This window comes from Dendropsophus ebraccatus, chromosome 12 (genome assembly GCF_027789765.1).
Source record: "Dendropsophus ebraccatus isolate aDenEbr1 chromosome 12, aDenEbr1.pat, whole genome shotgun sequence".
Lineage (NCBI taxonomy): Eukaryota > Metazoa > Chordata > Amphibia > Anura > Hylidae > Dendropsophus > Dendropsophus ebraccatus.
The window spans coordinates 26,346,312-26,373,362 of NC_091465.1; the positions used below are offsets into that span (position 1 = coordinate 26,346,312).

Consider the following 27,051-nt stretch of genomic DNA (forward strand, 5'->3'; position numbering starts at 1 on the left):
CACTGTGTGTCACTAAGGCAGACAGGATTCCGTTACAGAGAGCTCCACCGCCGGATTCCAACGATTTTACTCAGTGTGAACATAACCTAAGGGTATGTTCACACTGAGGCAAGGAATTTAAAGTTGAATCCACGTAAATTTAGCTGCGGATTCCGCTTCAAATTCCGCTCATAAGATATAGACATAGCATTGCCCCATTATGTTTAATTGAATTTCCGCTATTTTGTGTTTTCTGAGGGGCCATATTCCAGAAAGTGGAAGCTGAAGTGTGTTTTCCAATATGGAAGCCATTGTTGGGGGAAAGCAGTGCCATGGAGGAGACTGTGGGTCCTAACAAGCCTGTTAAGAGTCCAGTTCTACAGGACAAAGAAAATGGCTGTAATGGGAAACTGGTTGCTACGGAGAATGGTCTTACCTCCTTTTCTGTAGCCTAGACAGGACCCATGAGATGCAGGAAACCAAGACACACTGGACGGAGTCATTGAAATGGAAGGAACAGTGACCATGAGACAGAACCCTTGAGACGCAGTGAATTGTGTCAGGGACAATTAAGTAACTGAGTGAGAAAGCATTGTTTGGTGTGGTCTATAAGAAGTCGCCAGAAGGTTTTTTTTTTTTTTTTTAAAGTCGTTCCACTGTGTGTGATCTCGTAATGAGCTATGGCTAACTTTCTTATCTTGGTCAACAAATGACCAAACAAGTGGAATCCTAAACAACTAAAAGATATCAATGTAACCCTAAATTCTATTGAGCATCTGCATATAGGACAACGCCTTCAAGGCTAGTAGTGCAGCTCAACAAATTTCTTGCATAAAAGTCACTGAAGCTGGAATACTTACTAACCTGGCGTGTTAGAACTGGTTTAACGCATTGAAGGGTGGAAGAATATATACTGAAAGTGGCGGTTCTTTTTGAGAGGAGCGCAGTTATATTTTTTGTGACATGTTAGTACTTATGATTGGCAAGCAGGTAGTCAGTTTGGTCCTAGTACACAGCAATCTGCCCATTATTCATTAGGAGGGGTGGGGCGGATTGGTGCACCCCAAGTGGAAGTCCCACCCCAAGTGCACCAAAACACTTCATTGGCATATAAAATAATCTACAAATATCACTAAAATAGTGCTGAGGATCAAGGTAAGAAAATTACCTTCATCCTCAGCGCCCTAAACCCTACAAGGACATATCTGCAGGTTAGATACATCCAACCTGATAGGGGAAGTATTGGCAGTTTAGAATAATCTAACCTGCAGATATGTCCCTATTGCACAGGAGACGCAGAGGAGGAAGGTATGCCTCTTACCTTCCTCCTTTGTGCCATTCCGGTGCAGTTAGTCGTTTATTCCCTGATCCGGTGAGACTGTTAGAAGCACTGCCCGCCCCCATAGCACCAATCCGGCCTGCCTGCTCCATTTATTATAAATAGAAATAGGCGGGCCGGCCAGGGGAGATCGGCCCTATGGAACCATGGAGCAAACGACTAACTGCATGGGAACAGTGCCGAGGAGGAAGGTAAGACACATACCTTCCTCCTCAGCATCTCCTGTGCAATAGGGAAATATCAGCAGGTTAGATTCGTCTAACTTGCTGATAGTTTCCCTTTAGGGTGGGTTCACACTACGGAACCCGAGCGGAGAATTTCCAACGGATTCTGTAGCTCGTACCCGTCCACGGCCGCGCACCTCTCCGACACCATTCTATGCACGGGTGGATTCCGCATTCTGCCGAAAGAATTGATGTGTCAATTCTTTCGGCGGAATGCGGAATCCGTCTGCCCATAGAATAGTGTCTATGGCATGGGCGGAGAGGCGTGCGGCCGTGAACGGGTGCGAGCTACAGAATCCGACAGAAATTCTCCGCTTGGGTTCCGTAAAGTGTTCAAGTTAAGAAATGTATTAGTGAAAAAATAGTAGTAAATGGTTGGGGAGCACAGCTTTATTGCATTCTGTGTGGCCCTGGCCCTTGGGTGTGATGTGATTTACAGTAAAGGAGTGAAATCCCGCCCAAGGCTACACTGAGAGGAAATCATGAGGAAGTCCCTGAGGTAAAATACGGATTGAGCAAGACTTGTGCTGGGAATGTAAACTACATCTCCCATGATGCAGCGGGAGCGCAGCCAGGCAGCCAGCACTAGGCCAGCCCCGTGCACTGTGCTGTAAGTGCGGGGGACAGGGCGCAGGTGGCGGGTGTAGCCGGGCACCATTGTGACGGAGCGGAGGAGCCGCAACTCCGGGGGACACGGCCAGCATGGAGGACCACAGGTATCCGCAGCCCGGTACACGGGGCCCCAGCAGCCCGGTATAGTCGCCATATAGTGTCGTATACATGGCAGGGGGGCTGGGCGCCCTCCTATACATGTACGCTAAGTAACTACAAGTCCCAGCATGCATTGCTACGGTTTTACTACCTTGACACAGCTTCTTATTGCTGTATGTTACCCTTACCTGTGACTGCAGAGCTACAGGCTGTTGGGGCATGATGGGAGTTGTAGTTTTGCTGGAGATTACCAGGCAATACAGAGGGATATGGGGTCTACTCTTGTCCGGGGTGCTGAAAGGACATGATGGAGGGCCACAGGTTGATAAACTCTGCTATGGACAATTAAAGGGGGTGTGTAGGGTCACCCTCTTGTCCAGGGGTGGGACGGGCATGATGGGAGTTGTAGTTTTGCATGACTCTGCTGTAGACGATGAGAGGCTTTAGTCCATGAGGTGAGGGCACGATAGGAGTTGTAGTTGTGCAACAGCTGGAGGGTCAGGTAACTTTGCTGTAGTCTTAGGGCCCTATTCCACCGGGCGATTATCGTTTGCATAATCGTTAACGATCTCAAACCACCGCTATTGCGAAAGACCAGAAAACGTTCACTCATTTCCATGGAACGATAATCGTTACTTATGATCGTATTTGTGATCGTTTCTTCTTCGCTATTGCTTTCGCATCTACTGCAAACGACCGAACAACGTCTTATTCAATGCGAACGATTTGCGAACGAGCAACGATAAAAATAGGTCCGGGTCTTATAAAGTGATCAACGATTTTTCGTTTGGTCGCTAATCGTTAACTGCATTTCAACCGAACGATTATTGTTTAGATTCGAACGATTTAACGATAATCTGAACGATAATCGTCCGGTGGAATAGGGCCCTTAGAGGGTCTACCTCACAGGTGTCAAACTGAGGCCCTCCAGCTGTTATAAAACTTCAATTCCTATCATGCCTGGACAGCCAAAGCTTAAAGGGAAGCTTTAACCCCTGGGTGCCCCCCCCCCCCCCATACTTACCCCATCCTGCCAATGCTGGTCCTGCTGCGGAAATACAGCTGCCCGCTCAATATGCAGATGATATAGGTAGAGATGAGTCCCACGTCCGTAGAAAATTATCGGAGCAGTGATTTTCTATGGATGTCAAAATCATCTCCGCTCATTTGCATATTGAGTGTACGGATGAGCGTTCAGCTGTATCTCTGCGGTGGGACTGGCAGGATGAGGTAAGTATGGGGGGCTGTATCAAGGGGTAGGGTGGGTTTGGAGGGCTGTCCAGGGGTGACATGTTTGGCTGTCCAGGCATGATGGGAATTGTAGTTTTGCAACAGCCTGAGTTTGACACCCATGGTTCTAGCTTCTCCTACCAGGGCATGTTGGTAGCTGCACAATTCTTTGAAGGACATGATGGATGTGCGATAGGTCTGGCTCCTGTGTTTTACCTGGAAAAGGGGTACCCAAGTCTGTGTTCTGAAGCCAGAGCATTGACCTGTGAGCAGCCACTCTTTACAGAGCCCAGTGTTCTTCCTAAATGGACTAATGCATTAATGCATCTGTAATTGTGTATACTTAACGTAATATTTTACTATCTTGTTTTTTTCAGGCCTATTGTCTCACGGAACAGTGATACCAGCGACCTGCCCCTGCCCAACCTGCAACCACGGCACCAGGAGCTCATCCCTACACCATTTGGCCCTGTAAGTACAACCCGTGGTCTAATGAGGTTGATATAGAGTCAATCGGGTCGAGGCCAAAAACAGTGGATGCAGATTCTGTCCTGAAAAATCCATTGTGCTGTGTCTGAATTTACCCTTGTAGTACAGATTGACCTACGTCATGAACCTTCACTATTAGGACCCTATTACACTGAGCGATTATTGTCCAGACAGGCTAATTTTGCTCTGTGTAATAGGACTTTCATGTTCTACTTCAAAGCTAAACTGCCATAGCGGCTGGACTGAGCTGCAGCATGCATGTCTGCTACCTTCTCCATCCTTCCTGCCTGCGCCTCATAACTGCGCTCTGTACATTAATCATGCAGGGCAGGGAGGAAAACATAATTTTATAATTTTGCAAACAGCTATAACCCAAGTATCATTTATTTATCTCCCTGTGAGCTATTTGCAGCTCTGAGCATCATATAGAACAGGCAGATTTTCTTTAACATATGATCAGAATAGGGCAGTTTGTATTTTTTTTCTGTTATGAAAACCAGATTTTTTTTTTCTTGTACCTTGCAAGAGTTATGCAACAGGATGCTACAGGATAGGCATCCTGTTATTAACTTGCAGTTGTCTTCACACGCATAAAAATGGTAAAACAAGTCTCTAAGACATCCAGAGATAAGGACTGTCCACTAGCTAGATTCCCCTGTATATGACATGCTGGGCCTTGTAGTCCCCCTGTATATGACACATTGGAACTTGTGGTCCCCTTCCTTGTGTACTACCCCCACCGCCCCCCCCTTCCCCCCAGTTTCTATTCCACGTTCAGGCATCCTCCTCCCGGCACCATCCCCTCAGCTTTTTATATGTCCTGAATAACACACGTGTAACAGGAAGCAGGGGAAGATGTGTATTCTACCCATAGCCCGTTACCCAGCTTTCTATATATCCTGAATGACCCATACTGGCAATGCATCTACACATTTAAAGGGGTATTCTGATCGGAGAACTTCATGGCAAATTCACAGGATATACTATCAATGTCTCATAGGTGCAGGTCCCATCTATCTCCTCCACAGGGCTTACATGTTCAAAACAGAAAGTATCCTTTCCTTCTCTCTGAACTGTATATAGGGCTGTCAGCAGTTTTAAAGGAGAAGTCCGGTGAAAGTTTTTATTTAAGTATTGTATTGCCCCCCAAAAGTTATACATATGACCAATATACACCTATTATGGGAAATGCTTATAAAGTGCTTTTTTTCCCGGCACTTACAACTGCATCAAGGCTTCACTTCCTGCATAACATGGTGATGTCACTTCCTGCATAACATGGTGATGTCACTTCCTGCATAACATGGTGATGTCACGCCCCGACACCCAGAGCTGTGCGGGCTCTGGCTGCTGGAGAGGATGATGGCAGGGGGATGCTCGGTGTCCCTCCAGTGCCATGTGTCCCCCTGCCATCATCCTCTCCAGCAGCCACAGCCCGCACAGCTCTGGGAGTCGGGTGGTGACATCACCATGTTATCCAGGAAGTGACATCACCATGTTACCCAGAAGTGACATCACCATGTTATCCAGGAAGTGACATCACCATGTTATCCAGGAAGTGAAGCCTTGATACAGTAGTAAGTGCAGGGAAAAAGCACTTTATAAGCATTTCCCGTAATAAGTGTATATTGGGGATTTGTATAGAGCTAGAGCCCTGGATACTTACCCCATTTCGCCAAGTCCCATTCCTGGAGCCGTCATTCTCTATGGGCGTTGGACTCATCTCAGCAGCGCGCGCCAGGCTTCAGACTGGGATATCTCCTTCCCGGGACCGGCTCCAGAAACGGGACTTGGTAAGATGGGGTAAGTATCCGGGGCTCTATCGGGGGGTCGGGCGGCCTTCCCCCAGCACGGGAGGTGGCAGGCTCCCTTTAATATAAATTTTTCCCCAGACTTCTCCTTTAAGGGCTGAGAACTGCTAAAAAATTCCATTTAAGATGCAAAGGAATGTAAATACCATGCTTTACATTCCCAAGAACACTTATGTGTATTTAGAACCGTCTTAAAGGAAAACTAAAGATAACAAAAATTCTGAACAATATTTCAGTTCTTCCTCATGAAATCTGTTTTCTTTTACTTTGCAGTTGTTGTTTTTTTGTTTTTTTTAATCATATAGCAATTAATACTTAATCATGCCCGGGTAATCGCTAGTTCATCCAGACAGCCCATAGAAGATAGTGGCAGTCTGCTGCTGCCGCTCCTATTCCACGTAGCGATGTCAGCAGATCGCTGCTATTGTGATTGTTGATTTTTCAACGTATTGAAAGACCAGTGTCGACAGATCGTTCTCTTTTACACAAACCAATTCTCGGCCATAATGGTCAGTATCGATAATCACTTTGTGTGATAGGGCCTTTTACTGGGGACGGACCGTGGAGGTAAGATTAACCTGTTCACATCTGTCATTCACTTCTTGGTCTAGTGTCCCTTTAAGGACAGAGTAACATTATCATGCTTTTGGTTTCCAAAATTACACTTCTGTTTTTTTTTTCCGTTTCAGATTCCTTTTCTGTGCAGGCGCTTAAAGGGGAACTATCAGCAGGTGAGATCAATCTAACCTGCTTATAGCCCCTTATTGTGCACAGGGCACAGAGGAGGAAGGTATTCCTCTTACCTTCCTCCTCTGCACTGTTCCCGTGCTACTAGCAGTTTACTCCTCTGTGTGGAGCACAGTTAGGAGCACCGCCCTGCCCCCATAGTTCTGAGCCAGCTCCTTCTAATGAGAATCAATGGAGCGAGGGGGCCGGATCAGCGCTATGGGGGCAGGCCAGTGCTCCACACAGAGGAGTAAATGCTCCCAATACTTCTTTTTAGCAATTATTACAAAACTCTGCACTAGATCCTAAAAAGCTTTTAAATGTATAAACCTGCTGTTAGTTTCCGTTTAACAGTGCAGGCAGCAGAGTCTTCTGTATCTGTACATACGCCAGGGGCACTCGCCTATAGTCCAGCACCTGCGGATGGAGCACAAATGACTTAGGAAGCAGATGTATGGGTAAACGTCTTGACTTTCGTTATCTTATTTCTTGAAGATGAGGAGCCTGATGCCTGCAAGTGACTGCAGCCACCACTAGGGGGACTCAGCTGCTTGTGTTTTCATTTTATTCCCATAATAATTCCTTTATTTATATAGTGCCGACCGATACATACCTTCTCAATTTGGCTCCTGTCCCAACTAGGGCTCACAGACTAAAGTCGCTTATGTGTATAGATGTCATAGGAAACCGGGGTACACAGAGAAAACCTATGCAAACACAGGGAGAACATGCAGACTCCTTTAAGATGTTGGCCCAGTGCTGCAAGGCAACAGATTATAAAGATTATCAGAGGGGGCAGTCTGCGGGCAGTATGGATTATCAGAGGAAGCACTCTGCAGGCAGTATAGATTATCAGAGAGCAATCTGTGGGTAGTATAGATTATCACGAGGACGCAGTATAGATTATGAGAGGGGGCAGTCTGCGGGCAGTATAGATTATCAGAGGGGGCAGTATAGATTATCAGAGGGGGCAGTATAGATTATCAGAGGGGGCAGTCTGTGGGCAGTATATATTATCAGAGGGGGCAGTCTGTGGGCAGTGTACATTATCAGATGGGGCAGTCTGTGGGCAGTATAGATTATCAGAGGGGGGCAGTCTGTGGGCAGTATAGATTATCAGAGGGGGGCAGTCTGTGGGCAGTGTACATTATCAGAGGGGGCAGTCTGTGGGCAGTGTACATTATCAGAGGGGGCAGTCTGTGGGCAGTGTACATTATCAGAGGGGGCAGTATAGATTAGCTTCAGTGCCCGGTGCTGCTGCTTGTAGGAGCCGACACTCACTAGCAAATAATCATTTTATAACCCCATAAAACCCAATCTGCTAAATTTTAGAATAAGAGAAATGGTCTGATACTAGATGGTTTTTTGGGTATTGATCACGCTTTACCTAGATTAAATGTATGACGTGGAACAAAGAAATGCGCAAGACGTGATAATCTGTGCTTTTTTTCTACAGATCAAGCCCTGGGGAGAGCTTCCATGGCCGATAAAAACATATTTCATCCTGGCTATCATCTCCCTCCTCTGTGTTCTTGGCTTAACCATCTATAACCTGGTGCAACAGAGAAATGAAGATTCCACCGTGTCTCTTATACAGCTCATAGGAGTTGGTAAGTGCACAGGTAATCATGGTACACAGAGCCAAGATGCGCTCACTCTTTTCCAGTTAAGGCTGGGTTCACACGTTTGTGCTTATCAAGGGACTACTTTCTTGCAAAAACAGTACCACCCGTGTCCTCAGGTTGTGTGTGATATTACAATTTAGCTTATTCACTTCAATGGAACCAAGCTAAAAAAAACACTCTCAAATTGTGTACAGGAGAGGTGCTGTTTCTGGAAGAAAGCAGGCATATTTGTCTAAGCCTGGATAAACCCTTTAAGGCTGGGTTTACAGTTGACATGTGACTTGTGTGTTGTAATAGTGATGGAACATATTAAAACTGATATGTTAAATATAGAAATTGATTTGCATTGTGTAAAATAAGTGTCTACGGTTCCCTGCATTTCATACGTTTCAACTCATTTATTTTACTGTAAACAAAAGCTTAGTCAAGTACACTATGTTTTTTTTTTAATGTAAGTGTTTGGGATGTGAGTTGTACTGTATTGTATACAGAAGCATCTGCCTTTTAGCATTCGTGTATCCAGGTAAGTGATGCACCAGCCTTCCACGAGAGATAAAAGAAAATGGTATCCATCATGCCAGACACCTTCTTTCATTGCTTCATGATCCAGATAGGGATGCTCATGTGCAGTGGAGGATATGTAGAGGAGATATTCAGCCCCATACATAGCCGCAGTCTGACACCTCTCCATCATAGCTAGCAGGGACTGTTTCGGCAATGTGTGATACCGTAGTTAATCTGTGAGATGACACCAAGCGGCTAGTCTTCACTTCCCATACACATCGTGCAAATTATTGTCATATTGTTTAAATTTAAGCGATAATTGTTTCATGTAAATGCAGGAAACGATCAATCAACGAGAAATCGGTCATCACTCGTTTCATCGTTAATTGTTCGCTTTAATTCCACATTTGTTCACTAATCGTTCAGTGTAAGGGTCCATTTACACAGAAAGATTATCTGACAGATTATCTGCCAAAGATTTGAAGCCAAAGCCAGTAATGGATTTGAAAAGAGGAGAAATCTCAGGCTTTCCTTTATGACCTGTTCTCTATTTATAGTCTGTTCCTGGCTTTGGCTTCAAATCTTTGGCAGATAATCTTTCTGTGTAAATGGACCCAAATTCCAGATCGTTCCTTCATTTGCTGTGATCAGAGGGAGTAAACGATCGTTGTAACGAATGACAATCGCTCTGTCTAATATGCTGAGCAAATTCACGATAAGGCTAGGTTTACCACTACGTTTTTGCAATCTGTTTTTTGCAAAAAAAAAAAAAAAAAGATGAAAAACTGATGAAAAGAAACGGATGCAACTGTGCAAACGGATCCGTTTTTTTTATTTTTTTTTGACGGACACAAAAACGTGGTCGACGTCATTTTTGTGTCCGTCAAAAAAAAAACGGATCCCTTTTTTTTTATAATGGAAGTCAATGGAAAAAATGTATCAAAACAGATGCACACAGTTGCATCCGTTTTTTTCATCAGTTTTTCATCCGTTTTTTGCAAAAACGGATTGCAAAAACGTAGTGTGAACCTAGCCTAACAGTGAACGATCTTGTTTGCGATTGTTTATCATAAATCATTAAAAATCGCTTTGTCTAATTGGATAGCCCTGTTGCCAACTTCCTGGTTGTCTATCCTTTGGTTACCCTTGGTAGGTACTGACCACTACATACCGGGAACACCCCACCTACTGTTTTTGGGAGGTGCTCTGAGCCAGTCTGGGCCTTGTCATAGTCTCTCAGATCCTTACACTTTCCCATCAGTAGCAGATCAGAGTATTTCTACATTTATTTTTACAATAATGTATTGAACATAAATCTTATTGCCACATCTCGTGTTTCCTCATTTTGGAAAATAAAAGACTTAGGAGAGGCGGTCAGATAAGTCACAGACAGCCCCAGTCTATCTGCACTGCATATCCTGAGAACACTACAGCGCACAGAATGCAGGAAGATACCTACAGTCCTATGTAAGACCATAGGTGACACATTGAGATCACCATGAGTTATCCCTCCAACTAAACTTGGTTCTGCTGGATCTGCAATAAGAACTTCTGAGAATTTCTCACTATTACAGAAGTTGTAGATTATGGGGCAGTGCTTACGTGCTGTCCGCAGGATGTTCCGTCATTGCTTTGTGCAATATTGATGTTCTGCTGAAGGGACGACCTCAAACGATCTAGTATGTAACAACAAAATGTATATTCATTGTCCTGCGTACCTCCCTGCTGAGTTATTTTATATTACTATGTTGCCGCACTATTTTACCTGGGAGGTGGGGTTATAATAGCGCACCACAGGCACTTCAGGTATCATGACACCAAAAGAAAATACAGACGCCTACAAGTCAAACCAGTTATCATAGACTTTTATTTATAAGCCTCTGGTGCTGCCATATGTCCCAAACAAATACTTCTAGAGAGAAAACACCCTCCAGGTATAGGGTTTATTAGTCTTGTGTTATACAGTCAAATATGTGTGAGGACTGCTTCAGGGAGGCCAGGCTGGAAAAGAGAAAAAACATATACCAAAGCTACAGCAAAAGATGTATATAGCATGAGAGCCACCCAGTCTGTGCTTTGCCTGCAGATAGGGAGAGCTGAATTTCTAGACTGTATATTCAATATCCAATATATTCTTGCAAAACAAAAATGTCCGAAATGTAGTCTGACCAGTGGCCATTAAAGTGATTCACATGGGTGCGTGTTGTGCCTGTGTCAACTTACCGACATTAAAGTGCCCGTGTTCTTCTGAATAATAACACTATCATTACCCTGAACATAGTAGTGGCAAGGTTATAGCACCCCTCACAGTAGTAGTTACCCCTTATGTAATTGTTTCTCCTTAGTGCCCCAGCAGAGTAACAGTGCGCCTTTTTGTACCGTCACAGTAGTAGTTTAAAGAAACAATGCCCTCCTAAACACTTACAGTACCCTGTGCTGGTTCTGCACAGTAATAATGGCCTTTAAGTGTCCCTTTCTTGGTAAAAGTACTCCCCCTTAGTGCCCTCACTTTATGCCCCTACCTAAAGTGCCCTGTTAGTTGCCACAGAAATCAACTGGTGCCAAGAAGTACCAGAGATTTGTAATTTACTTCTATTAAAAAATCTTGAATCTTCCAGTACTTATCAGCTGCTGTATATCCTGCAGGAAGTGGTGTATTCTCTCCAGTCTAACACAGTAGTCTCTGCTGCAACCTCTGTCCATGTTAGGATCTGTCTAGAGTACTAGCAAATCCCCATAGAAAACGGCTCTTGCTCTCCAGACTGGGAAAAATACCACTTCCTGTAGGACATTCAGTAGCTGATAAGTACTGGAAGCCTTGAGATTTTTTTTTTTTTTTTATAGAAGTAAATTACAAATCTCTGGCACTTTCTGGTACCAGTTGATTTGAAAGAAGAAAAAATTGGTGAACAACCCCTTTAAGGGGCCATGTGTGCTTGGCAGCCTGCTTAAAGTGGTGAGCTTGGGGAGCTTCCTGCTATATCCTGCCAGATAAGAAATTTCCAGGGAGTCACCTTGACACAAGGACGCTCCTGCACTGTATGTCAAAATCAGATTATTATTAGGACTTACAGCGATATTGTTTCAGGTCAGGCCTAAATCTGACTATCACCCGGGCGGCTCCCCATGCCCCCCCCCCCCCCCCCCGACTCTTGCCTGCTCCTCCTCGCTTGCTGTCGGCACGTGTAATAGCGGTACGAGGAGCAAGCAAGCACTGTTCTGTCAGGTCGGCTCTCGCTTGCTCTCCACATTGCTCCGTGTAATGGGGGCTTAAAGTGACACTGTCACCCCCTTTGTGCATTCTGACTTCTCTACACAGGTGTAAAGGGTAAATTTAGCACTTTTTATACCTTATTTCATATCATACGTCATGGTGCTTGTTCAAGTAAAAAGTCATCTTTTATCAACTGCAGATTGTATTAAGTGTGTGTGGCCTCGTGGCATTAGCGCCACTTAGCCCTGCCCACAATGGCACAGTTGGTCCCGCCCCCTTGACGCCCATTGGTTGGCTGACGTAAAGGGGGTGTGGTCTAGACCTTACGGCCAGCCTGTTCCAGTGGTCGGCGAGGGGGCGGGGCCAACTGTGTCGTTGTGGGCGGGGCTAAGTGGCGCTAATGCCCCGAGGCCACGCCCACTTAACACAATCTGCAGTTGATAAAAGATGACTTTTTACTTGAACAAGCACCATGACGTATGATATAAAATAAGGTATGAAAACCGCTAAATTTACCCTTTACACCTGTGTAGAGATGTCAGAACGCAAAAAGGGAATAAAAGAAAAACATGGCCGTGTGTGTGTTTTAAAGTGCTGCTGTTTTTGAAAGTAGATGTGATTTATTTATTTATTTTTCTAATCCTAGATAATCCCTTTAACCCTTTGAGGACCAGGCCCAAAATGACCCAGTGGACCGCGCAAATTCTGATCTTAGTGTTTCCGTTTTTCCCTCCTCCCCTTCTAAGAGCTCCAGCACTTTCAGTTTTTTATCTACAGGCCATGTAAGGGCTTATTTTTTACAGGAATAGTTGTACTTTGTAATGGCGTCATTCATTTTACCATAACATGTATGATGGAATTCCAAATATATTATTTATGAAGATATAAATTGGTGAAATCGCAAAAAAGAATGCAATATGGTAACGTTTGGGGGGTTCCTGTGTCTACGTAATGCACTATATGGTAAAAGCGACATGATACCATTACTCTATAGGTCAGTCCGAACACAACCATATGCAGGTTTACGCAGATTCTCTAATGTTATATATTTTTTTTAAATGAAATCCTTTTTTTTGGCAATTAATTATAAATAAAATGGGACTATTGTGACGCTTATAAAGGTTTTATTTTTTCACCTACGGGGCTGTATGGGGTGTCATTTTTTCCGCCATGATCTCTAGTTTTTATTAATACCATATTTGTGAAGATCGGACGTTTTGATCACTTTTTATTAATTTTTTTATATATATAATGTAACATAAAATCGGTAATCCGCGCACTTTTTTCCCTCTTTTCGTGTACGCCGTTTACCGTTCGCAATGACGCTTGTTATATTTTAATAGATCGGACAATTCCGCACGCTACGGTATATTATATGTTTATCTATTTATTTATTTTTATATGTTTTATTTATATAATGGGAAAGGGGGGTGATTTAGACTTTTATTGGGGGAGGGGTTTTGGGGTAGTGTGTTAGTGTTTTTAACTTTTTTTTTTTTACACATTTGAAGTCCCTTTGGGGGACTTTTACATTCACTACTTGGATTTCTACACTGATGATTGCTATGCCATAGGCATAGCATTGATCAGTGTTATCGGCGCTCTGCTCATTGAGCCTGCCTGTGCAGGCTCAGTGACCAGAGCGCCGATCGGACCGCGCGGAGGCAGGTGAGAGAGCTCCGGCGGCCCGTTTTACCGATCGGGACCCCCGCAGTCACACTGCGGGGGTCCCGATCGGTAAGTGACAGGGGACTCCCCCTGTCACTTACACTTAAACGCCGCGGTCGCGCCGCGATCGCGGCGTTTAAGGGGTTAATGACACGCGGCAGCGCGATCGCTGCAGCGTGTCATTGCCGGTGAGGTCCCGGCTGCTCACTGCAGCCGGCCCCCACCTCCTATGAAGCGCGCTCCGCTCCGGAGCGCGCTTCATAGCGGGAATAACACCCATGACGTAAGGTTACGTCATGGGTCGTCTGGGGACAGACTTCCATGACGTAACCCTACGTCCAGGGTCGTCTAGGGGTTAAAGTGTCACTGTCGTTAAAAATTTTTTTGGCAGAAATCAATAGTCCAGGCGATTTTAAGAAACTTTGTAATTGGTTTTATTAGCCAAATCTGCCATTATCTGCATGTAAAAAACCTTTTCCCAGGCCCCCCCCTCCTCTCCTTTCTGTCATCCACTCCTCAGAATCAGGAAATCTCGACAGTTTTTTCATCAGTCGGATCCGTCTGGTCTATGAAGAGGGGGGGGGGGAGGGGGAAGGAGTGAAATTAGCAGCAGCTGAGAGCAGAGAACAAAGGATTGGGCAGTGGGGGAGATATTCAGCCCTAATTAGTGGTCAGAGAGGTCAGAGAGGTCAGTGGTGCCTATCGCAGGAGAGAGCCTGGGATGTGAATGTAAATTAACTCTTTGTTGTCCTGTTTTTGCTGCCTTTCCTTTCTCTCTCCATAGGAAAACCATGAAGACAGGGGGGAGAGCTTCAAACTGCTTTTTCATGATAAAAATGCATTTTCCGGCTAATAAACCCAATTACAAAGTTTCACCTGTACTATTGATTTCTGCAATAAAAATTTTAACGACAGTGACACTTTAAGGGCTTGTTCACTCCAGTATTGTGGCTTCCAAGGCACATATCCCTTGGCAACCTGTCAAAATACCAATCACAGACAAGCAGTTGCTCAATTGACTTAAAGTGTACCTGTCATTTGTAAGAACTTTTGACATGTCAAATGTTTTGATCAGTCCGGTTCTGAGTGTTCACACCTGTACCAATCGTGAGAAGACAGTGCTGCAGCACGTCCTCTCCCTACTCTGTGTAAGATAAATAGTCGGGCTCCATAGACTTTTTTTTTTTTCTTACACAGAGTGGGAGAGGACGCGCTGCAACGTGGTCTTCTTTCAGCTTGTTCTCACGATCGGTACAGGTCTAAACACTTACACCCGGACTGATCAAAACTTTTGACTTGTCTCTATGACATTAAGGGTACAAACCCACACACCGTATATGCAGCGTATTTACTACTGCGATATGCAGCAAATACGCAGCACATTAGATCTAAATAACTGAACACAACATCAAATCTTCACCATCACATCTGCTGCGTATTTGCTGCGTATTTGCTGCGTTTTTGCTGCGTATACGGTGTGTGGGTTCATACCCTAAGGGTATAAACCCACACACCGTATACGCAGCGTATTTACTGCTGCCATACGCAGCAAATACGCAGCAGATTAGATCTAAATAACTGAACACCGCTTCAAATCTGCTGCGTATTTGTTGCGTATCTGCTGCGTATACGGTGTGTGGGTTTGTACCCTAAAACATTTTACAAACTACAGTGACACTTTTTAAATGGCCCAAATGTGATCAGCGAGGGACTGTGTTGGGGTCGTTTTCTGAGCGTATACATGTTTTGTTTTCAATCAAAAGTGCAGCAGTCCGAGATAAAACTTGGATACCTCGGAAAATGAACCTAATCTAGTCATTGGCAGACAACATTTGGGCCATTTAGATCATTGGGACCCGTGCCTCCTTATGCTTATATACTTGGGCATCTTGAAAGTTTGCCAATTTACATGTTCTTGGAAGATACAATCCTGCCACGGCTCCAGCATATACACAGCTGCAGCATAAGTAGACCGCTCTGTTCATTGTGTAATGGCCACGCTGGTTACTGCAGCTCGGATCTGTACGGAGAATTTTCCCAGGACTGGATCCAGCTTTCCCCAGCACCTGGGGAGGAGCGGCAGACAGCTAAATGGCAGCCGGCAGATGAGCGGATTGCTGAGATAATGAAGCGATTCGCCTTGTTATTACTGTAAATTCTCTCATCTCTATTTCTTATTTTATTCACTTACTACCATAACAGAAACTAGCAATACATATGGTATAATATGGTAAAGGCGATCATTAGGTATAAGAATGTAAAGAACATAAAACTGTGTTGTGGCCTGAACAATGGTATATCACAGACTGAACATTGTGTAATATGGTTCTCAGTAATAGAAAGTACTAATCTATTTATCACTGTTCTGAATCTCACATAAATTACCTGGTAAGCAAATTCTTTATCTTTGGTGAATCTCCAATGTGCAATATTTAATCTTTAATATAGAATTAAAGGGGTTATCCAGGATTACTATAAACATAGTACTGCAGCTGCAGAGCTGCAATATCACACTGTAAATAAGGACTGGAGAGGAAAACCTGGAAAACCCCTTTAAGGAACGTCAGTTCTTTAATCTGTTTCTATGATCATCCAATTTGAATGAACAAGTGGTCTTATGATTAGGTAGCGGAAGGGATCTCCTACATTAAGCATACTGCTGTCCCTGTCCAGAAGAAACTTTTCAGGTTTCGTAGATATGTGCCAGAAGTTTAGATTTTTAATTTTTCAGTATGGTTTTTAGGGATTGAACGTTTTGATGACACACATTCCCTTTAAGGCCACTATTGTTTATTGTTCCATGAACGTGCATAGAGATAATGGTGTCGGTCACTTGCAGCGTCGCTCCCTGTTATAGATTTAGATCTTTAGGATCACATAACAGTTAATGGTGTAGGTGTTGTACCTTGGTAGTCATTGAAGGATTGTTCTAAATCTTTTTATCAGTGTTCTGCATCTACTACGTGTCTCGGGGCATCCTGCAAGAGAACCGCCAGGAACTCTTTGCCTTCGTGGTCTCCATCCTCCTGGAAATGATCCGATCAATCATCAACTTCAGTGTACTGTCCAAAGATGCGAAACCTGATATACAGGTGAGTCTTTTCTTCTATTTTGCTTTTAACCACATAGATCTGTCTGTATTGATGATTTTATCTCCTTAACATCAGTCTTATAATCAGTTTGTACTGTACATGCTATAATACGTTTCCTAGAAGATAACTCCACCTAGAAGTGAACGTTCTTTCTTAAGGATCTCCCACCTCCAACATTTACTTGTACCCTATTACACAAAGCGATCTTTGGCCGTATTCGTTTCGTGTAATAGAAACAATGTACAATGTTGGCTGATCGTTGTCTTTCAACATGTTGAAACATCAACGATCTAGTTAGGCTAGGTTCACACTGCGTTTTCAGCATCCATTTAACGGAACATTTTTTTTTAACGGTCAAAAAAGTAGTGTCAACAGTACTTTATTGTGCGTAAAAAAAAAAACGGATCTGTTTTTTTTTTATAATGGAAGTCAATGGAAAAATGGATCAAAAACGGATGCACACAAATGCATCCGTTTTTTGCAATCCATTTTTTGCAAAAAACGGATCCGTTAAACGGATGCTGAAAATGCAGTGTGAACCTAGCCTTAGCAGCGATATGCTGCCACCGCACCGTGTGGTAGGAGCGGCGACAGGAGACCACCGCTATCTTCTATGGGCTTCTCGGACTATCTAGCGATCACCTGGGCAGCTCCCCACAGCCCCCCTAGCTCTTACCTGCTCACTGCCGGCGCATGTAATATCGACAACAGTGATTGGGGAACGAGGAGCAAGCGAGTGCTGATCTGACAGGTCAGTGCTCGCTTGCTCCTCTGAATCGCCCTGTGTAATAGGGGCTTTTAGTTTCAGTGGATATTAAAGGGGTTATTTAGTTTACAAAAACATGTTTGCTTTCTTCCAGACACAGACCCTCCCCTCTCCTGTCTTCAGTTTGGGTGTGAGGTTTGGCAGCTCAGTTCCATTAAAGTGAATGGAGCTGAACTGTAATGGCACACACAACCTGAGGACAGGGGTGTTGTTTTTTTTTGTTTTTTTTTTCTTACGAGAAAGTAGCCATATTTTTTTGTAATCCTTGATAACCCCTTTGAGATGTTTCCCCTTCACGCAATGATAGGAAAATTGGGTTCTAGGTGACCAGTCCCAGTTACCTGTTTTGTAGGAATTAAAGGCTGTCGTAAAAGATAAAAGAAAAATCTGCTGTAAAAAGACAAAATAGACCTGGTTAGATTTGTAGAAGTTTTATTCAACTCCCAGTAACCCCTTGATCAGCTGATTAAAGGAGCCACAGCCCCCCAACTAGTGTTGCAACCTTTTTATTGTCTAACACAAGGATGGGGAAACTTCAGCCCTTCAGCTGTTGCAAAACTACAATTCCCATCATGCCTGGGCAGCCAAAGCTGAAGGTTCCCCATCCCTGATCTAACAGGCCCAACTTTGTACATTTTCAGTGGCTTAAGCCTAGTTCTTCTGCTCTGCTCTATTCACTTGCATAAGAATGAGACAAGGCAGCAGCTGGATATTGTATATTAGATCCCTGACACATTACTATATATAGTACCAACATTTATTGTACTGATTGGCAGGCTGTCCAGGGTTTTGGACCCCCCCCCCCCCCCCAAAAAAAAACTAAAAACTAATGCCAGCATAGGCCATAAATGTCTTCTGAAAAATTCACTAAATCTGCAGCATAATAGTCATTACTTTTAATTCCTCTTTCTTCACATTTTTGTAATGATCTGTTCTTTATTTTCTCTGCCCAGCCTCGATTCATAGTAATCCTGCTTGTCGGCCTCTTCCACGTGGTCTGTGCCCTGAGTCTGGTGTGGGGGCAGAATATGATGGCGTTCCGTGTGGGCGGCGCTCTAGAGAGTATCCAGCTGCAGTACAACATGTTGAGCCTTTGCTTCTCATTGCTTACCTTTGATCTGCAGGCACAGGTACTGAACTTATCATCACATCATCATTATTATTATCATATAGATAAATATATATGTATATATTTATATGATATTTGTCGTTTTCTTGGACATGAAGGTATATTCTAGCGATGTGCTATCGCTAACTGTGACGTGCATTTGTTATACATTTAGGGTTCGTCTCTTTTACCTTTCTTGCATAAAAGATGTTAGCTGGGTTCAGTTTAGGAAGCAATAAGTCTCCTCATACGTGAACTGACATTTATGTGTTGTCCTCAGGGGGATGTTCTTTAAAGATTAACATTTTACACATGGTTGATATTTGCTTGAAAAGTCACTTTCCAAACCAGTTTTACACTATGTGAGGGACTTTCACATACTGTCCTGCAGCGGCAGTCCTGGTCCTTGGGATCAAGCTTCAGCTCTTGGTCACATACTGGCTGTTTAATCTGCTGATGTGACAATATATCCTCGGCAATGCACAATGTGACAGACAGATAGTGAGAGAGTACAGTACTCTGTTCTGACAGGCGGCTCCATAAAGAATGAATAGAGCTGCAGGTCATGCTCTGACCCACAGCTCCATTCATAACAAAGAAGCTAGGGCGCCGATAGAGAGATGCCAGGGCAGCACGGAGGTCGGACCTTCCGCTGTCTCATCCTTGCCCCCTATCCTGTGGATAGGGGACAAGTAAATTTAAATTGAAAAACCCCCTTGAAGCTCCCTATACATCTTCTACTTCATAGGTATAAGTTGTATAGGGCTCTCCAGACCATTCACCGACAGATGATGTTGGTGGTGATAGGAGTCAGGCGTGATGGAAAAAATCTCTGCCTGACCCCTTTGTTTTTGGAGTGATAAGCCACAACCACAGCTCTCTGGCTGTGGCTTAATCCTCCCCTCCCCACAAGGATGTTCGTCTGTGCCAAACGTTCCGGTGTATGGGACGGGCGGTTGGGAGAGAATGGACAGCCGGACAGTCATTCGGCCATCAGTTATTGAAGTTGTATGGCCACCATTAGCTTTCCTATGAACAGATAAAACTAAGGTTATACCCGAAGTTTCTTCCCAACCTTCCAGAAACCAATTGTTTGTTAATGTAGTTCCCAAATAGACAAGTTAAGTCGGGCAAGATTTGTTGTATTCTGTATTAAAGGGGTTAATTTTTGTACATTTAAAAATGTGCAAAAGAATTACTTGCCTGCTGTCAGTCGCTTGCCAGTGCTAATTCAATGGTCCATGAAACGAAAGATTCCATCCACGGCTTCAATAAAATTATGGTAGCTTTATTGGGACATCACAAAACAAAAAAATAAAAATAAAAGATAAAAACACGCCGACGCGTTTCAGGGTTAGAACCCCTTAATCATGGCAAATCTATGTGGGTAACTTACAGGTTTATATGTGTATGGAATATGATGAACCGCCTCGGGATAGACACGCCCCAGACAAAGGAGAACGGGAGCACCTGTTCCGAGTAAGGTCACATGATGGTCACATGTTAATGGTCATGTGGAATGGATGGATGAATGGAATCTTTAGTTTCATGGACTTTCCGGGTTGCGGCCCGCAATACAGCCAGAACGTGCTTCACTTCCAGGAGGTCCACACACACCTGCGCTAATTGTGGCTATCAAGGGTGAGCTGACATATTCTCCTTTTATGCTAATTCAATGGTACCAGTCCCACTGCCAAGCACTTCCTTCTTGCACGCTTAGAGCCCTATTCCACCGGACGATTATCGTTCGCATAATCGTTAATGATTTCAAACGACCACTATTGCGAAAGACCTGAAAACTAATTTCCATGGTACGATAATTGTTACTTATGATCGTATTTGCGATAGTTTTTTCTTCGCTATTTCTTCGCTATTGCGTTCGTATCTACTGCGAATGACTGAACGATGTCTTATTCAATGCGAACAATTTGCGAACGAGCAACGATAAAAATAGGTCCAGGTCTTATAAAGCGGTCTAACGATTTAACGATAATCTGAACGATAATCGTCCGGTGGAATAGGGCCCTTAGGCCTGTCAGTGTAGCACGGTCTCTGGCAGGACCCAATAAGTGTACCTCATGGTCCTGTTTTGGGAAGTGGGGTAAAAAAATTAGGTGAGGTGGAAGTCCCGTAATGACCCCCATATCTTAGGCAGGAGAGCTGGAGGGCTGTGAGTTTGAGACAGACATGTGATCTAAGGGGGCTGTTGGAGCTATGTTACAGTGGCACATGGCATGGTGTCAGACTGGAAAGAATACACCACTTCCTGCAGGACATACAGCAGCTGATAAGTACTGTGAGACTTGAGATTTTTAACTAGAGGAAAATTACAAATCTATATAATTTTCTGAAACCAGTTGATTTGAACGAAAAAGATTTTCGCTGACGTACCCCTTTAAACGATTGTCTAAAATAGTTTATTATGTCTGGGGTCGAAGTGATTTTCTATTGGGGGGACAGCTGAGTCTTCCCGATAGTAGTAAGTCCTTGTACTGAATAGTAATGTCACAATACCAGAATTTTGAGTTCGATACCAATACCAACTTTTTTTTTTCAATGCTCGATACCAATTCGATACTTAATAAATTATATATTTTTTTAAAAAACACAAGAGTAGAGATCCCCCCCCGACTGTCAGGTCTGTACGAACCATATTACTTTATAAATAAAGTTTCCATTATTTAAAATAAATGTTCTTAAAAAAATAGCCCTATTCTGATTCTTAACATGGCTATGGGGAAATCTGTGGTTTTATTTAGTACCACGTTTTTATGTGGAACTGATTTTGGTGGTTTCTCCGCTTGCACCATTTACCGTGCGTCATCAGGAAGGTGATAATCTTATAATATGCACAATAACACTTCAGCTATCAGGGGGGATGATGGGAACTGTAGTCATGTGATACACCCTTTGGCTATCAGGGGGATGATGGGAACTGTAGTCATGTGATACACTTCAGCTATCGGGGATGATGGGAACTGTAGTCATGTGATACACTTCAGCTATCAGGGGGATGATGGGAACTGTAGTCATGTAAAACATACTTCAACTATCAGGGGGGATGATGGGAACTGTAGTCATGTAATACACTTCAGCTATCAGGGGGGATGATGGGAACTGTAGTCATGAAACACACACTTCAGCTATCAGGGGGATGATGGGAACTGTAGTCATGTAATACACTTCAGCTATCAGGGGGATGATGGGAACTGTAGTCATGTAACACACACTTCAGCTATCAGGGCGATGGTGGGGGTTGTAGTCATGTAACACACACTTCAGCTATCAGGGGGATGATGGGAACTGTAGTCATGTAACACACACTTCAGCTATCAGGGCGATGGTGGGGGTTGTAGTCATGTAACACACACTTCAGCTATCAGGGATGATGGGGGTTGTTGTCATGTAACACACACTTCAGCTATCAGGGGGATGATGGGAACTGTAGTCATGTAACACACTTCAGCTATCAGGGGGGATGATGGGGGTTGTAATTGAACTATTCCAGCTGGATTCGGGCGGCAGAGTAATGTGCAGGCTACCGCCCCCCTCCCACTTCCCTTCACAGTCGCAGCCAGGCCGACCTTTTCTTCACCCCCCACATTGCTGATGCCAGCCCCGGTGATGTCCTGACGGCCCGGCCTCACAGCTACCTCCTGTCAGATCTCCTCCTCGCCTCCCCCACCTCCAGCCTTCTCCTGCGTTCTCCTCTCCCGGACCGTGCAGCTCTCAGCCGCTCTCCTCCCTCTCCTGCCGCCGACCCTGTGCTGCCCTTCTGCCCTTGTCAGACACTCACCGACCCAGCTGTGTCTCATGCTCGGTGACTGTGGAGGGGGGGGAAGGTCCTCATCTTAGCCCATAGGACCCGCAGTGGCACACACGTGTTCCGGGGCTGGCGATGTCAGAGGCAGGAGCGGCGACCTAAAATTTGCCGGCGGCAGCTGCATGGTAGGTAGATGATCTGGGCCCGAGTGAGCATGCAGGTTCCCGGGTCTTTGTTCGCAGGGGTGGCACAGAGAGAACATGACAGGCGCTCAGGTAGCCGCCTGTCATGTTCTCGGCACTATATGTTAAACTACGCTATTTTGTAGTTTAACATAAAGTATCGATACCAGGAAATCCTGGTATCGAACCATTTTTTTGTCCCGAAAATCGATAGTAGTATCGATTTTTCGGTGCATCGTGCATCCCTAGTACTGAATATGGTGCTTACGAAACGTTTCCAGTAATGTTACAAAACAGTAGAAAATAAATACAAAGGCTATATGATACATTCGAACCCCGTCACCTCCTATAACAACCTGTCAGGTGATCACGACTGCCGGCTAAACTCTGCATTCTTCTGAATAATAACATGGCCTCATCCAGATCGGCTGGGCTGCAGGCATACCTTGGGTGTGTAACGTGTCTGTGTGCATTCCCCGGGCTACAATGTGTCAGCTTGCCCTCACAATGTATTCTTATTTGGGTTGGTTTCCCACAGAATGGAATGCATTGACGTTTTGCTAGAAGACTCGATATTTCTGGTTGTTTTTCTTGGCGCATAACACAGTGAAACCGATATCGCTTCTATTACTGTTATCAAAGACAGTGACAGTGGTCTAGGTATAGGCCAGGTATGGGGAACCTCCGGCTGTTGCAAAACTACAATTCCCAGCATGCCTGGACAGCCAAAGCTAAAGGTTTCCTATCCCTGGTATAGGGAGTAAAGAATTTGAAGTCATACCCAGAACTTGGTCCTGAGGAAGCCCAAAGACCACTTTTCTACATAACACACCAGCATTATAACCCTGTTATTTGGGGTCCAGCTGAATGTTATTCTATTGTCTCCTCATCCATCTTTCCCAGGCTACCTTGACAAGACACGTCAAACTATTAAGATAGTGTAAGGAACAGATTTACTTGTAAAGGGGTTATCCAGCATTAGAAAAACATGACCACTTTCTTCCAGAGACAGCTCCACTCTTGTCACCAGTTCAGGTGTGGTTTGCATTTAAGCGCCATTCACTTTAATGGAATTGAGTTGCAAAACCGCCGCACCTGAACTGGAGACAAGAGTGGTGCTGTCTCCGGAAGAAAGTGGATATGTTTTTCTAATGCTGGATGATCTCTTTTAAAGTGTCTCACTGTTGTATTTTTTTTTTTTTTTTTTGCAGAAATCAATAGTCCAGGCGATTTAAAAAAAAACAACTGTGTAATTGGGTTTATTAGGCAGATCTGCCATTATCTGCATTCAAAAAGACTTTTCTCAGCCCCCCCCCCCTCTCTCTCATTCACTGCTCATTATCTGGAAATCTCGACTCTTTACATCAGTCGAGCCATGTGTAACCTATGGAGAGGGGAGGGGGAAGGAGGGAGATTAGTCGCCAGCAGAGAACAAAGGATTACACAGTGGGACCTGTGTGAAAGCCACTATTCAGAGGTCAGAGAGGTCAGTGCTGACTTCAGAGGAGATAGCCCGGTGATGTAGTTGTAAATGAACTCTTTGTTGTTCTGTTTTGGTGCCTCATCTCCCTCCACCCCTCCCCTCTCCATAAGAGAACCATGAAGACAGGGGGGAGAGAGCTTCAAACTGCTTTTTCATGATAAAAATGCTTTATTCGGCTAATAAACCCAATTACAAAGTTTCTTAAAATCGCCTGTACTATTGATTTCTGCCAAAAAAATAAAAAAATAAAAAAATTTAAAAACAGTGACACTTTAAGGATTGTGTGAGTACTTTGTGACAAGCTGCTCAGCATGAACAGTGCCCATTCTAGTTGTCGTCCAGCTTTCCAGGAACTTAGAAACTACTTTTTAGTAACTTGACGGAAGATAAAATCACTTGGCATCATCCCTCCTATAAATATAATCTCTATTTCCATCACATTTCCGCTCCCTTCCTTGGTAACTGTGCAGTTTTCTACTTTGCAAGGTTACATTATATTACCTCACCAATAAGGAGAAATCATAGTTTATCATCCTCATCGGACATCAGGAACGTGTCAGCCATTATAACCGGCGGCGCTGTTGAATCGGAGGCCTCCAAGGTGCCGTAAAGTGGCGGAGGTTCTTTGAGTCCCTGTTTCTAAGACAAAGGAAGCTGGACTAACACCATTACTGAGCCCTGGGCCTGGGGTCAGGGAGGAACAGATTAGTTGAGCTAAAATGGAAAGAAATAGCTAAAAATTGACTCGTCCGCTTCCTGGGATGTATAATGGCGTAATGTACTTGGCCAGCTCATCAATAATTCAGCCATTTCTGTGAAGTCTGGATGTTGCTTTTCTGCAGCTTTTGACACCTTCCATTGAATACAGTCGATACCCTAGAAATTACAGTACGTCCTGTTACCTGGATTATTTCTATCTTCCACCATTTCTTATACATACATCTTCTGAGGGATCTCAACACTTTTGTGGTTTTTTAGCTATATTTATAGACCTCATTATTGAGTTTCAATTTAACACGGATGACTTGGAATCGGGACGCAGTTGTCTTTCCAGAGCTCAACATTTTAGAGGCGATCATGTTATCGACCTAAAGTTCTACTAAATTGGGGGAGATTTCTGTGAATTTATAAAAAAAAAAATTTAAAAAGCGGACAGTCTGTTGCTCATAGCAACCAATCACAACACCGCTTTCTTTTCTTAGTCCTCTCTTAAAAATTAAAAAGTTGATCTTGCTACTATGGGCAACAGACAGCGATCCTAAGTCTAGCTAACTTCTTCCAAGCAGATCACTGAGGGTTGCTATGGGCAATAAGGCTGGACAGTTTTGACCGTCACATCACATAAGACATAAAGGACATCAGCTCACCGTTTACACTTATCCAGTAGATGTGGTGCACCCAGGTGGGAGCGATGTGGATGTATAGTGCGGGCCGTCACTCAGTATATTCAAGATAGGAAAGTCCAGTCCACAGCTCCATAAAAAGTTGAATTTTTATTGTAATTCCATATTAAAAAACATGCCGACGCGTTGTGGGGAGAGCACCCCCTTAATCATGGCAAAGGTCCAGCTTTATATACATATGAGGTATGGTGCCTGGACAAAGGAACGCTCTAGATTAGGGGAATGAACCTTCAGCCGACCACATGACTCATTCACAAAAAATGGCAGAGGAAAATACAAGGATTCTTGTAAAAAGTACAAATCATGTGCTCAATATACAAAGAATCAGTTTTATAATATAACCCAAACGGGAACCTTGTGTTCATGGCGAGGATCCAGCACGCCTCTCTCTTTCATAGAAGGTGAATCCAGTCACCACCCTGCCGGGGCTTGTTAACCTTTTCCATTCCAAGTAAGTATTCTATTCTATTCCAACAAGTAAATTAGAAACATCCCCCTGGTGGCATTCATGGAAATGTTTTGGGAGGCCAGATAACAATTTTTTTATGGAAGGATGCTGAACAGGAGCGTGCATCTCTTATATGTTCTTTGATCCTAGTTTTAAGTTTCCTTTTAGTGGATCCAACATGTTGAAGATTGCACGCAGTACACTGAGCCAAATATACTGTGTAAGGGCCAGTTCACACTGAGTAAACACCGCATAATTCGGCGGCGGAATCCCGCCGTGCTCAGTGTGCTGCTGTAAGTGAATGAGAGGGCGCACGCTCCTCCGCTGCCTCTCCTCTCTGCTGAAAGAACTAACATGTTACCCCTTTGAGCGGAGAGCGGCGGCTGCGGACGAGCGCGCATCCTCTCATTCACTTACTGCAGCACACTGATCATGGCGGAAATTACACCTTGTTTACTCAATGTGAACTGGCCCTAAGTGGTAGAGCAATTTATAAAAGATCTAATCTTGTATGCTCGTTCTGTGTTGATTGAACTGAAGAAAGTCTGATTAGGTACAAATTCACACAGAGGACATCTAGCATTTGCACACCTGTAGCCACCAACCACAGAGAGCCAGTTTTTCTTTTTGGTTGTGTTTCTCTGCTGTGTTAATAGCACTAGAAACAATAGCTTTGGCTTCGGCTGTCCAAGCATGGTGGGAATTGTAGTTTTGCAACAGCTGGAGGGCGGAAGGTTCCCCATGCCTGCACTATAATAAGAATATATTATGTGACATGGGGCTGCATTGGTATAATGGAAGCTGAATTACTTTCTATGTCTCTTCATGTATTTGCAGCTCTGCCTTACAGTCTTGGTCCTGTTTTCGGGCTTGTATGAAATCTCTACCCTTCACACCATCATACTTGTCATCGGGCTGGTCTGGGCCTTTCTTAAAGTCATTACTGGTATCCTGGCAGTAAGTATTCATACTTTACCCACTTCCCTGTGTATATATATATATATATATATATATACACAGACTCCATATACATCCTCTATGTAAGGAGCGCTGTTATTACGGTTGTTCTAGATAAAATTCACATGTACCACATTCGCAGCGGACTTCACACTGTGAATTTCGCTGCAATACAGTATGTGTGCATCCACCCTTAGGGTGCGTTCACACCTACAGGATCTGCAGCAGATCTGCAACAGATTTGATGCTGTGTTCAGTTATTTTAATGAAATCTGCTGCAGAAAATCAGCTGCAGATCCTGTAGGTGTGAACGCACCATTAAGGGGTCT

General features: G+C 44.0%; 1 protein-coding gene across 2 annotated transcripts in view; it reads left to right on the top strand.

The window, feature by feature from the left end:
- Positions 1-2,106: 2,106 nt before the first annotated feature.
- The window catches only part of LOC138768922 (uncharacterized), a 29,763-nt gene continuing 4,818 nt past the window's right edge, over positions 2,107-27,051 (top strand). The window contains exons 1-6 of one of the 2 annotated variants that reach the window (XM_069946972.1): positions 2,107-2,258; positions 3,861-3,954; positions 7,966-8,131; positions 16,467-16,612; positions 18,332-18,508; positions 26,603-26,722. In XM_069946972.1, the coding sequence (XP_069803073.1) occupies positions 2,245-2,258; positions 3,861-3,954; positions 7,966-8,131; positions 16,467-16,612; positions 18,332-18,508; positions 26,603-26,722 (717 nt within the window). In that variant the 5' untranslated portion in view covers positions 2,107-2,244. The remainder of the gene's footprint in view (positions 2,259-3,860; positions 3,955-7,965; positions 8,132-16,466; positions 16,613-18,331; positions 18,509-26,602; positions 26,723-27,051) is intronic. The other variant, XM_069946973.1, reaches the window with a different exon arrangement.